The following is a 13,740-nucleotide window of genomic DNA, read 5'->3' as shown; positions in this document are numbered from 1 at the left end:
TGGTATTATACAAAATGTGCATTAATTTGGCACAATTTATTTTTAATAGTTACATTAATTAAGCCTTAGCATTGTATGTTTTATTTACGACAATTGCACAGAAGGCATTATATTTTATGAATCATGCATTCGAATGTATATCTATTTTTTTTTCCCCTCTATAATCTCTGTATTCATATTTTCTTGCTTTAAATATCATATTAAGACTGTCGAATGCAATCTCTATTTATGAAAATTTCTAATTTTAAGAATGAAGCTTTAGATAAACTATAAATATTTGTTAATTATTACAGTCATGTAATCTGTACTATTTCATAATGAAAATATACATTATGGACACATTACATAAACATTTATATTCCCTTTTATGGTTTATTTCAAATTAAATGTGAATACTTTGAGATCTATTAAAAAATGTCGAAAGATAATAAGTTGATTCTAATAAGAATTATGGCACAATGGTGATTCAACTTATACCTTTAAAAAATTAAAGGATTTCTTAACAATGATTTCATTCCTATGATTATACTGGACCCAAAAATGAATGAATTTACTAGAGGAATGATTATATGAAAATTCGAATAAGAATCACCATAAATTCATTAACAACCTCAGATTTAATTTGTTCCTAACTATGCATGCAATTCATGAATTCGTTCATAAAAAAGAAGATAAGGACTGGCACAAAGTACATCTGTCAAAGATGTATTTTCGACAGTTGAATCCGATGTATAAAGCCATCGATCAGGTCTAGTTCCCCGTCTATAACATACAAAATGACCAGCATCTACAGGTCCACGATGTTCTACAACAGCTTGAAGTTGATACTTGTGTTTACCATAGGTTGATCGTTGATTTGTAAGAAGCAACATTGCTTGTGCATCTCCCTAAAAAATATAAATTATATAATATTTATTATATTTATCGTTCATCTTCTTTCTTAAAAAAAGATTACACTTACTTTTGCAAGTCTTTTCTTTGCTTCTATAAAAGTAAATGGATCTAATACTAATGTATCAGAAAAAACAACAGGATCATCTCTCTTAATTGGCATCCCAGATGAGCTCCATGTAGTTCTTGGTATATGTATACATAAGCATTTAGGTAATTTTCCAAGAGTAAGAGTTTTAACGGCATCACAACGAGATGCACAACCATCACATTCTACATCATGAACAATTTCACTGCTCACAAAACGTGAAAATAATTCAATAAGAGTATGTTGTTTCCATTGAAGAACTGAACCGAGAGCAGGTAACGGCAATGAAATACTTTCAAGTTTATCATAACGTACGGGGGACTAAAAGGGAAATGATTAATTACTATACTGGTATCAATAAAAGTGATAAAATGAGATAAAATAAAATAGAATAAAAAGAAATATTAGAAAATATTTATATGTAATTCCTACCAACCTTCCAATTGCAATTAATACATTGTAATTGACTAGTTAATAATCCAGAAAATGGATGTACTTCATTCCATATAGGTGGCATATTAATTAAAGATACTTCACATAGATAATTCCATATTGGCTCATCATTTTCTGCGTCATATCTCTTATGCTGTGATAACATTTCTGAAGATCTATCCAGGATTTTACCAGGCTTATATTCTGAAGGTATATGAGATGATATAGAAGGTGTAGATATTGTCATATGATTGTTACAATTTGTATCAAATCCATGCATAGAATTAGGATTTCTTTCAGCTGATACTATATCATTGCATGATACACTTCGAAGACCTATTGGTTCTCCTGAACCCTTGAGATCTACCACAACTAAAGGATTTCTAGGTAATGCATCTGACAGACAACCTCGCTGTAAAAATGATATAATTTTATAATTGTTATTCTTTTGTATTTGATATATTATTCATACAATATTTCATTATAAATAATTAATATCCATACTCTGTTAATGGGTTGAATTTCTGACTGTAATGCATTTAGAAGTATGTGAAATAATTCATGAGCATCTTGATAACCAGGAGCAAAGCTCCATTGTGAACCAAGGGTAGTTATTATCTCAATAGGTGTTACATCTCCATACAAGTCATCGGTATGACCATTGATTTCTATCAAAGTACATTATCGTATATTTTAAACAATTCATATAAAATATACAATGAAATATTTATCAATGTATAATATTTATTGCAATATATTAAACATTACATCATACTTTCAAAAACTGAAAGCAAAGCAGTGGTAAAATTGCACTTTTCGTTCTTCTCTCGTTGCCTTTGAAGCCATGTGATTAAAGTCGGACAAGCAGCTAATGCTTGTAACAAGGAATTTAAAAAGCAAGTATATCCTAGATTACTAATGCCAACCACTTTACCTACATAACATTTAATAAGTTATAAATATAAAAATAAATAAAATCTTATTAAAATGTCTTGATAAATAACGATAATGTTATTATATATATATACACACATATATATATATATATATATATATATATATGTATATATATATATATATACATTGACCTTCACTTATAAAAGTAAATTACCTCTTCTTCTAGGTTTAGGAGATGGACCCCATAATACAAATGCTCCAACTGCTACAGCAAGTCCCATACCGGCAAACAAGGCAATTTTGTCGACATCCATCATCTTTGATTCACGGAAATACGCAATTTTTACAAATATTATACTTTCCTTTAATTTAATTTAGATGTTATAATTGCGTCTATCGACATCAAATTCGTTACATTAATACACATATTCAAAAGAACTGTTTTCTTTTTATTTTTGTTCTTTTTTTTTTTTTTTTCTTCTTTTTTTTCTTCTTTTTTTTCCCATTAACTTTACAACAATTTAATGAATAAATCTCCTTCAAAATTGTCTGTTCTATTCACTCTCGGTTACTTTTTATTATGAATGTATTATGTGTCACGAGATGATAATTCTTTCTTCGAATGAATAAAACGTTCATATCATTTTCATCGTTTACATATTATTTTAAATATAATGATATTCTTCTGAAATTAAAACAAACCGTTTGACCCTTTAAGATATTCGGCGTTAATAAGAACAAGTACGACGTGCAGTCCGATGGTGCTTATGCAATGATACCAACATTACCGATATATTTTAGTGAAACTTTACTAATATCAAGCATTTAAAATTAAATTAACATAAATGTCGCGTCATTACTGCGAAATATTTATAAATATTATATATGAAATTCAAAACTTTTATTTTTTTATTTTTTTTATTTTTTTTTTTTTTTTTTTTTTTTACTTAACACGAAACGACGAATTTAATGAAGATATTTAAGAAAAATTCCGGTTATTTTTATAATACAAAAAACAAAGAAAAACAAAAAAATAAGTAATAGGACATTTCAACTGAATCTAAACAGATTTAATTATTATTATATCCGAGTAATTTTGATTCGAAGAAATTTGTTTATCGATTTCGACAATGTTATCACGTGACCAAATCATATGATCTCCAAATGGCGCGAATTTTCGATTACTTCGTTTTTCGTTCGCTTGATCGTTAGAATAGTATGAAATATAAATTAAAGCTTAAAAATTGTTTGTACGTATGTACTCCTTTTTTATTATTTTAATAAATATAATAAAAATAGTATAATACTTGATATACGTATATTTCGATTAGTTTTACGTACACATATGTCAGCCATTTTGCTTCTCAGATGGCGTTGAAACCGCATTCTAGTTTTTATGTAAGTAGAACCACACTGACCGTTTTGTGGTTTTATGTTCGATTGGTTTGCAAACGGGATGAACGTCTAATTTTTTTTCTTTTTAACATTTTTTTTTTTAACGTCGACATTAAGAAGTCGTAAAATGTTTCTGAGACGTTTATCAGATTAAAATATTTGTGGTGATTTTCTTTTTTTTTTTTTTTACAATAAATTTTTATCTTTTAAAGAAAATATCCCATAAGTATTGCGAGTAATATCGTCGTAAAGTGGTCGTGGGAAACTTGAAAATGTTCCCACATTACTATTGCAATAGTGTGCGTAACGTGTGCGTGTGAAATTCCTAAATGTAAAGATGAACGGTCACGGGCAAGAACACGGTCATGCAGTAGTAGTTTGGGAATGGGAAAATCGTCATGGACGATGGAGACCATATAGCCCAGCAGTGTCTCAACACCTTGAAAGAGCTCATTGTAAAAAACTTACAAGGGTCTTCCTAAACGATGCCGATCCTAATTTGGAAAGGTTTCATTCATTTTACAATTTGTTTTTCTTTCATAAAAAAAAAAAAAATATATATATATATATACACATATATATTAACTCAAATATGTAACATTTTAAATCAGATATTTGTTCTCTCATTGTCAATCGTTAGCAACATACTTCATGTGTTTCTAACTTATATCAGGTATTATATCAATTTGAAGACCAAGATGCAATGCAGTGATGATGGAGATGAGACGCATAATGTAAGAAGAAAATTTTATCATCCTGTATCGCCAGCAGGGAAAGGTGCAAAATGGGAATGGGCTGGGGATACTGATGATTGGCATACTTATGATATGGAAGTACAATGTCTTATCGAAGAAGCCTGGGCACGTGTAAGCATAAGCTAGATTAATATGAGGTAGGATAGTGGTATATATCATTTTGAATTTTAGGGTGACAAGACTATTGATGTTTCTAAGACTTATTTAGGTTTTCCATATATCATCAATTTTTGTAATCTTACTCAAGTTCGTTGTTGTACCGGTTATGTAAGACCTATTCGTCGTGTTCAACAAGCTCCTTATCCATTGGTTAAAGTTGCCCTAGAAGAATTACAAATTGCTACTGGAAAAAAAGGTGCTTCTGTGACTGTTAAAAGTTCAAGTAAAATGATCCATAAGAAAACATCTAATAGTAGCAGCAAAAAGAACAATAAGAAAGTAAGTTTATAGATTTTATCATTATATTCATTTTAATCTTTCAATTTTATACATTTAATTCTATATCTTACAGAGCAAAAGTGGAGATACAGGCCCTTCGAATATTGCAAGAGTTATATTAAATAATTTTAACATATTTAGTAACAAGCATAACATTGACAATAATGATTCCATTACAACTGTTGAAACTCCTGATAAAACAAAAACATGGGACAGCGTTTTGGACGTAGATTCCAGTAGTACAAAGAGCGGTCGTAGACCTAGCGTTGATACTGTATCAACATATTTGAGCCATGAAAATCCTGTGGATTTGTTAGACAGCAGTATGGGAAGCGATGATGCATTCAAAGAATCTAATTTTGGTATGTTGTGATTCACTGAATGAATTAATGAATTCTTTAATAATTTATGATTAATAATAAATAATGATTTTTATTTTAGGTGTAGATACAACAACGGATGTAATATCTCAGTATGTAAAAGTAGTTGAAAGTGATGATTCTGATTCATGTCCTGTATGTTTAGGCAGTCCTGAACCTCTGACAGTAGAATTAACTCGTTGCAAGCATAGATTACATTTAGCATGTTTAAATGCAATGCTCAGTTGTCAACAACCACCTATGTACATACAATGTCCAGTGTGTAGATTAATATATGGAGAAAAAAGGGGTAATCAACCACCAGGTACTATGAACTGGACAAGGATACCAAGATCTTTACCTGGTTTCCCAAAAACTAATACAATACAAATAACGTACGAGTAAGTTAAAAATAAAAGATTTTTAATTTCTTCTTTATTTTACAAAACAAGAATCAATTGTGTATATACATATTAATTTTTCTATATTATATATTAGCATTCCATCTGGAGTTCAAGGATCAGAACATCCAAATCCTGGCCAAGCATATTATGCCGTTGGTTTTCCAAGAGTTTGTTATTTACCAGATAATAATTTAGGTCGTAGAGTATTAAGACTGTTACAAATTGCATTTGAACGAAGACTGATATTCACAATTGGACGATCTATTACTACCGGGCGTGAAGATGTAATAACATGGAATGAGATTCATCATAAGACTGAATTAGGTCCATCTACGTCTGGTCATGGTTATCCTGACACAAGTTACCTCGAAAGAACTCTAGCAGAGTTGGCAGCTCAAGGTGTAACAGATGGATAATATATATATTAAAGTTACATTATAGAACGTGTATTCAAATACTACGAGCAGATCTGAATGAAATTATGTTACATGAAAAATATTTTTATACAAAGTTTTGGAGCCAAAATTTACAAAAAAAAAAAATTGCGGTTTCTAATATATAAACATTATTATAATAATTTTAAATTATTCCGAGCCAAGCAAGGAAATGTTAAATTTTATTTCTCGTCAAGTGAAATTATTTAAGATATATAATTATATATTTATAAAATATTATTTTATATATTTCTTTTTATTTTTTGTTTATATAATTGGCAAATATTTTATAAGCAGGAGGAAAGATCTGGTCGAAAAAAGTCTAACTTTATATAATATTGTTGAATATAATTTTATTTATAGGTTTTTCATTGTAACACATGTATATTGCTTGGAATTATTAATGTTATTTGAAGTTTATATGTACCTTCAAAAAAAAAAAAAAAGATAAAGAAATATATATATATATATATACACACACATATATATATATACATATATATATAAACATATACATTTACATGAATTTTATAGGTTTGTAAGTATTTAATTTTTTATTCTATTGTGTGGGAAATTTTTGTATTCCTTTTAGATAGATGGCGCGACTTTCAAGATAATTAAAATGGCTGAAAATTGATTTTTCTCTGCAACGTGAATTCTTAGAAAATATTTTATTTATTACGTGCAAAAATATTTTGGAGAGTTCATTTATATAATAGCGAGAAAAAAAAGAAGTAAATATTCTCCAAGAAATTTCTAAAGTGGTTTAATTTTTTATTCAACGTATATACACAGAAATGCAGAACGCATAATCGTATCGTTTCGCATCGTTACAATTGAAGTAGTTCCGATGTTCTTTTTAGAACAAAAATTCGCGCCCAAATGAGTGCTAAGGGGCAGCATAAGTGTGTTCTCTGTGATTCAAAATTAGATTCCAAAGAAGGATTACAGGAACATTTTAGGTATTCATGTCAAATTTTATATTTCTCATTATAAACAAAATCAACGAATCTTGACTGTCCATGAAATTATAGAACAAATTTATTTGCATTATTTTTATAAACAATTTAAGAAAGAAATTATTGCTCATATGTCTGTTATAAGAAATATTTTATATTATTTCTTCTTATTTTTATCACTACAATAAACTATGTTACCGATTGAGTATTACTCTCATTGTGTTTTTCAATCATAGTTTTGTTTTGATTTGAGGTTATCATATACATGACATATTTACATCATTATTTATATATTTTTAAGATTAAAGGACAATTTTGAAAAAAAAAAAAAGGAAAAGTATAATATGAGCTGAAGTTTTATCAGATATGAATGGTGTATGTGGTTTATAAAAAAAAAAAAAAAAAAAAAAAAAAATAAAATAAAATAAAAAATTAGAAATGATATTCCAACAGAAAAACTTTGAAAGTTATATAGATGTTCAAAGATATATATATATAATTTGCTTTTAGAAAACATGCAAATAAAGAAATAGATACTCGTGGACGTCCTGTTAGAAATAATAAAAATGGAGATACCAAGTGTGATATGTGCGGACAATCATTTGACAGTGTAACTGCAACGATCAGACATAGGTTTAAAGTCCATTCGAATTCACCAACAAAATTCTATTGTCACTATTGTGGCATGCAATTTCCATTAAAAGTAACAAATAAATATATTTTATCATTTTTGACTTTATTCTTCTAAAGTTCTAATCAAATATAAGAATATTATTTTATGTTAGACTCATAGAGATAATCATCAGGCATCGCATGATTCCATCGAAAGAGAAAATAAAGATGAGCATAAAAAGTGTGAGGATTGCGACGTGATATTTTATAATAAAAAAGCTTTGGACTATCATTATCGTTCCATACATAAAAGGTAAATTATTATTGTTTTAAGTGTTAATAAATTTATAAAAAATATATATTTTTTTATTATATAGGATGGTGCATTTATTTCAACCAATTGCTACACCACCACCAAGCAATAAAATTAAAGTCAATTCGATGAACGATGCTTTGAGTGTTTATTATTGTCATTTGTGTGGCGTAGAGTATGTTATAAAATTTAATTTACAACAACATTTGGAACGAGCTCATACTCAAGTAAGTAACATAATATATAAAATTAAAAGGGTGTAATAAAAATCTTATGGTACAATGATTTAAGTCTAATGTTTGTTCAATAATAGGAAGAAAGAGAGGCAGTACCAGAAGATCTCATCAAATGTACAGTTTGTGCTGCATTATTTTGTAGTAAAAAAGCATATGACGTTCACAATAGTTATCATCAACCGAATGATTTATATGTAACATCGGAAGAACAGAGATTACAGACTGTTACAAAAATTGATCAAGATTTTGATATTAGAAGGGTCGAAGCAGTAGCTAATAGATATGTTCCCAAAACTAATATATCAAAGAGGCCAGCAAAACATTGGGCGAAGGTAATCATAAATGAATCTGTTTTATATTACTTAATGCACGCTATATCAATTTATATAACAAAAAAAATTTTAATTAAATATTCTAGCAAGAAAAAATACAAAGGCTAAACAAATCTAAAAGAGAAGAATATTTATCATCCCATAATGATCTCGCCGGTGCTAATGATTCAAGCGATTCTGAAAGTGATCTACCATTAAAACAAAGACTTTCTAGCTAACAGAGGTCTTCCTCTACTTTTAAAGTCCCTTTATTATTTAGAAATATTTGCAAATATTGAATTTTTATTAACAATCATTGCAGTCCACCATTTATATTATATTTATGTAGGTATAACTTTATTCTCGTTAATTTCTATAATTGAAAATTTCTTTGTGTATGTAAATACATGTGTAGATAATAATCATTATCATAATATAATATGTCATATTTTATTTATATTAATATATAACATATTGAAATCGTACTTTTCGATAATAGCGTCCATATTGTAAATAATAACGAATGTTTTAACCATACTGATCGCTATTTCACTCATTTTTTAATATTATGCACAAAGTCACATATTTGTATCTTTATAAATTGTTGTATATATATATATATATATATATATATATATATACATATATATATATATATATATATATATATATATATATATATCGTTAAGTTCTAAGAATGTGAATTGAATAAAATTTAAATAACAAATAACATTGTGGTTATGGAGAAGAATTTTTTGTTAACAAGAATTATTTAATTCGTCATCATCGTCATTGTTACGTTATTCTTAAAATTAATTGATTAAAAATCATATAAAAAAAAAAAAAAATAAAAATAAAAAAAAAAGCGATATATAAAACGAGGCTTACGAAGACTTTTATTTTCATTGATTGGTTACACTGACTTCCGCTGTATACGGAAAAGATGCTGGCGCCATTTTCTGTTATCGGTTTTTACGCGTGTGTATTGCTGGTGTGCGGATCGAGTTCTTACCACGTAGTTGCCTAGCGTATTTAACATATTTGTGCTTCTTTTAAGTTTTTGATTAGAAAAAATAGAATATGGGACGTAAAAAGAAGAAGCAGTCGAGACCATGGTGTTGGTATCCTTTATGAAATAAATTTTCATCGAGAAGTATTTTACGTAATTATATTTTTGGATCGCGTTGGTATATCTGTGACTATTAGACGAAATAAAGATACTGATTATATATTTATATTAAATTTCTTTCAAATTGTCCAGTATTTTATGATGTTAATCGTATTACATCGTAAATATAGGAAAGAACGAGTATCCCCATATAATGTAAAGATGATATACGCGTAAAAGACTAATACACAGTCCTCTTGTAGAAATCAATATACGTATATTAAATAACATGTACGTCGTAAAAAGGTTAAAATTCGATAATAATTCAAATCGTCCCGTGAAGTGTTATTTTGTCATAAATGTTTCTTTAATTGTTATTATGCCTATTGAAAAAATTCAATGCATTTAATTAATTGACATTGCATTATATACACACTGTATTTTCTTTAACTTAATTTTTCATTAAGGTATTGCAATAGAGAATTTGAAGATGAAAAAATTCTTATTCAACATCAAAAGGCAAAACACTTTAAGTGCCACATTTGTCATAAGAAATTATATACGGGACCAGGACTTAGTATACATTGTATGCAGGTAATGTAATATTTTATATAGCATTGTTCTATTTCCATTTATATTTATTGACTATATTTTATATTATATATATATATGTTATTATTACATTTCCTATTATAGGTACACAAAGAAGCAATAGATAAAGTACCTAACTCTTTGCCAAATCGTAGCAACATTGAAATAGAAATATATGGAATGGAAGGAATCCCACCAAATGATGCTAAAGAGCATGAAAGACAACGAAATGGTGGTAGACCTGGTTCACCTAGTTCTGGAGAAGATGAACCTGTACAAAAGAAAGCAAAGCCTGAAGGTTTATTAGGTTCAGCACCAGGAGCTATGCCTACGGGTTCTAGTATTATGTCTGGGGTAATGCAAGGAATGACAACACATCCTGGTATGCCACCGATGGGTCAATTCCCACCACCCATGCATCATATGATGGGACCTATGGGCCCAGTAGGTCCACCATTCATGGGACCTGGGTATGATTATTTTTTGAGTTACATTTGATTACATAAAATATTCTTCAGACAATCATATTAATTATATTTAATTGATTCTATAGTATGATGCCTGGAATGCCAGGTATGCCGCCAGGCATACAACCACCGGTATCTGGTACATCCATGCCGCCAACAAGGCCATTATTCCCAAGTGCTGCAGCTGTTTCTACTGCTGCATCTACGGCTGTGACATCTACCCCGTTGGGTACAGATTTTAAACCAATTACATCAGTGGCTGGTGGGTCTATAGGGCCAGTCAAGCCAACATTCCCTGCTTATAGTGGTACTGAAAGTAGTACCACGACTAATAGTAACCTTGGTAATGAACAAAAAGTTAATCTTATTGCAACAACAGGGGCTGCTAGTAAAATTATTCATCCCCCTGAAGATCTCAGTTTAGTAAGTATTCAAGTGCGAGCTCTAATATTATTAAAAAATAATTTCTAAAACATTGGGAATATATATTAGGAGGAAATTAGAGCAAGATTACCGAAATATCAACGGCGGCAAACAGAGGAATCTCGATCGGCACAGGCTGATGCCACTCAACAGGCTGCAGCATTACAGCAACAACAGCAGCAACAGCAACAGCAACAACAACAACAACAGCAGCAGCAGCAACAGCAGCAAGCAGCTGCTAATGTAGCTGCTGCATTTCAAGATCAGCAGCAAAGACAACAAGCTGCATTAAATGCTCTTCAACAGCAACAGCAACAAAGGTTTCAAAGGCCTCCACAAGCAGTAATGGTACCAGCATCGGCAGCAATGCCTGTGAGCTCTGTTGCTCTTATGGCACCATTAATGCGACCCACAATGACCTTAGCTGCACCTGCTCTTATTCATGGAGGTAACATGATGCGACCGCCCCCCATGGGCCTACCACCAGGTAAGTTCACCATTTCAAATTTTGATCTCTGTCCCCAAAAAAAGGGCCCTCCTTTTTACCCCGATAAATTTGTGCAAATATCTCAATTACTTATGTACCCTCATTTTATCGATTTAGAACCATCAAAGAACATCTGTTAAGTGCATGAGAAAGAAGAATATATCTAGCAATTTGAAATTAGATAATATTACAAAAAATATTGTAAGACATATCACGTGTCTTTTCCTTATTATTATTATTATTATTATCATTATTATTATCATTATTATTATTATTATTATTATTATTATTATTATTATCATTATTATTATTATCTCTTTACTATAGTAGATCATCAATGTTGTTCACAAATTTAATTTTTCTTTGGTGGGTCTATTTGATTCACTGCTTTACAAATGAACGGCCTATCCATACAGATCCCTTTGCTTTAAATTCGTAAATCCATTAATAACATTAAGATGGATCATGCTATTTGTAATATATTTATGACAATATATTTTTTACAAAGTACTTCAATGATATTGAAGCCATAAATTAGAGAGAATTCCTTTCATCTAAGATATGAGACGAGGTAATACACTTTTGCACTTCATCCACCATTATGTATAGCCTTTGGCGTGTACCCAATCCTTTCTCCCTCATTCCAATTTTACTTACCCAAGATTAGAATGATGTTATATCTATATAAGGAAAGGAAAAAAGAAATCAGAGTGAGGGAAAGGAGAGAAACTAAAAGAAATAACAGAAAAGGGACTAAACAATGGGGAGAAAGCACAGTTTTTAATTTAATGAGGGTACAATAGAATTCTAAAGTTTTTTAAAAAAAGGGGAGAGAGAGAGAGAGAGAAAGAGAGAGGCAGGAAGAAGTATGACAGTACGAATATTAACGCGCTCAGGATTCATCCGTATGCCAGAATTGATGTCAGCGTGTCTTGTACGTTTACGTTTTAACGGTGCGTTTGCAGGGTGCCCAGTCACTCCTTGGTGAGTGTTGAACGAACCCAGTCTGGTTACTAAAACCGTGTTTTATACAAGTGCAACAAGGTTGGTCCTTAGCAAATAGCATGCGGTGACATGGCCTATCTATATATATATATATCTATATATATCATTATATTTATTATTATTCTTATTATTAATTCTATTATTATTGTCTCATCATCGTCATATTAATATACTTATATAAATATTTCTGTATATTTACATTATTGTCAATGGGCAGGTGGGTCGAGCGGCCAACGAAATTACATCTGTTCCAATTCCTTCCACGTCGGGCAGCCACTTTGATTTTGGACACATCATGAGTCTTTGGATGTGATATACCTCCTCCCGAAACTAGAGTCATTGGTATCAGGAGCACGATTACATTAAATTAATATTATTACAATCGAAAGATATTTGCTTTTTCAGTCATACAATCTATATTTCACGATTATTACGTGCGTTTTCTATTCGATAAAGCTTTATCACTACTAGTTCTATATATTCGGCCGCTCGGCCGGTTTATCATATATATAATTTTTTTTTTTAGTTCTTTTACGTTTCATTAGCTTCTTCTTTATTCACTATTTCGACTTAACCATGTTCTTCTTATGACTCACTTGCCATTACCTTGCCAACCGTGTTACCATCCTCTCTTCAGTACTACTTATAGCTTGAAATCCTGGTGTTGTGATATAGTAGTGAAGAAACTGCTTTTTTGGGCACGGTACTGTTGTTCGAAGTTGTCATTAAAAAAAAAAAAATCGAATTTATAGTTTTCTCTATGGTTGACTGTCCCTTCCTTCTTCGCCTCTACACTCCCTATTTTTTTTTTTTTTTTTTTTTTGCAGACTAATTTTTTAATTTTTTCTTAATCTTTTTTTTTTTTTTTTTTTTTTTTTCCATTATATAGGAAGAATGTCAGGATTATTTAAATAACATTACAAATATGTATTTTCTTATAAGTTTTTTAAAATTTATATAGAAGATATTTGTGTTACGTATTGTTTTTATATTAAAGAGAGAGACAGAGAGGGAGAGAAAGAGAGAGAGAGAGAGAGAGAGAGAGAGAGAGAGAGAGAGAAAGAGAGAGAGAGAAAAAGGGGGAAGGGACTTTTATACCCACCACACTTTATATTGTGTGATGTGGTTATGGAAA

General features: G+C 29.9%; 4 protein-coding genes across 8 annotated transcripts in view; 3 read left to right on the top strand and 1 right to left on the bottom strand.

The window, feature by feature from the left end:
• LOC124956981 (ubiquitin carboxyl-terminal hydrolase 30 homolog) lies at positions 1-3,369 on the bottom strand. Of its 2 annotated transcripts, XM_047513511.1 has the most exons (6): positions 2,523-3,262; positions 2,187-2,345; positions 1,916-2,079; positions 1,416-1,823; positions 962-1,300; positions 1-887 (listed from the first exon to the last, which is right to left on the bottom strand). In XM_047513511.1, exons 1-6 carry the CDS (start codon positions 2,623-2,625, stop codon positions 633-635), a joined length of 1,428 nt encoding a protein of 475 aa, XP_047369467.1. In that variant the 5' UTR covers positions 2,626-3,262; the 3' UTR covers positions 1-632. The 2 variants fall into 2 exon arrangements, with proteins under 2 accessions (XP_047369467.1, XP_047369468.1); XM_047513512.1 differs by lacking the exon at positions 2,187-2,345 and having other exon boundaries at positions 2,523-3,369.
• Positions 3,370-3,726: 357 nt separating this feature from the next.
• LOC124956980 (protein deltex) lies at positions 3,727-7,498 on the top strand. Its single transcript, XM_047513510.1, has 6 exons — positions 3,727-4,210; positions 4,377-4,569; positions 4,630-4,896; positions 4,970-5,258; positions 5,338-5,656; positions 5,754-7,498. Exons 1-6 carry the CDS (start codon positions 4,041-4,043, stop codon positions 6,073-6,075), a joined length of 1,560 nt encoding a protein of 519 aa, XP_047369466.1. The 5' UTR covers positions 3,727-4,040; the 3' UTR covers positions 6,076-7,498.
• Positions 6,917-9,126, top strand: LOC124956982 (zinc finger protein 33B-like). Its single transcript, XM_047513513.1, has 6 exons — positions 6,917-7,055; positions 7,563-7,755; positions 7,838-7,977; positions 8,042-8,204; positions 8,291-8,545; positions 8,632-9,126. The coding sequence occupies exons 1-6, from the start codon at positions 6,976-6,978 to the stop codon at positions 8,761-8,763; spliced, it is 963 nt and encodes a 320-aa protein (XP_047369469.1). The 5' UTR covers positions 6,917-6,975; the 3' UTR covers positions 8,764-9,126.
• Positions 9,127-9,322: 196 nt separating this feature from the next.
• LOC124957051 (BUB3-interacting and GLEBS motif-containing protein ZNF207) overlaps positions 9,323-13,740 on the top strand; it is a 10,736-nt gene continuing 6,318 nt past the window's right edge. For 2 of the 4 annotated variants that reach the window (XR_007103431.1, XM_047513677.1), the window contains exons 1-5: positions 9,330-9,645; positions 10,100-10,226; positions 10,329-10,693; positions 10,777-11,113; positions 11,183-11,600. Coding sequence is in view for 2 of the 4 variants with exons in the window: in XM_047513677.1 (XP_047369633.1) it covers positions 9,605-9,645; positions 10,100-10,226; positions 10,329-10,693; positions 10,777-11,113; positions 11,183-11,600 (1,288 nt within the window). In the remaining 2 variants the exon portion in view is untranslated. Of the gene's footprint in view, positions 9,646-10,099; positions 10,227-10,328; positions 10,694-10,776; positions 11,114-11,182; positions 11,601-11,717; positions 12,111-12,822; positions 12,948-13,740 lie in introns of those variants that run through there. The other 2 variants (XR_007103432.1, XM_047513678.1) reach the window with 2 other exon arrangements.

Source organism: Vespa velutina, chromosome 24, assembly GCF_912470025.1.
Source record: "Vespa velutina chromosome 24, iVesVel2.1, whole genome shotgun sequence".
In the NCBI taxonomy this organism is placed as follows: Eukaryota; Metazoa; Arthropoda; class Insecta; order Hymenoptera; family Vespidae; genus Vespa; species Vespa velutina.
This window is presented reverse-complemented; position numbering and strand designations above follow the sequence as displayed.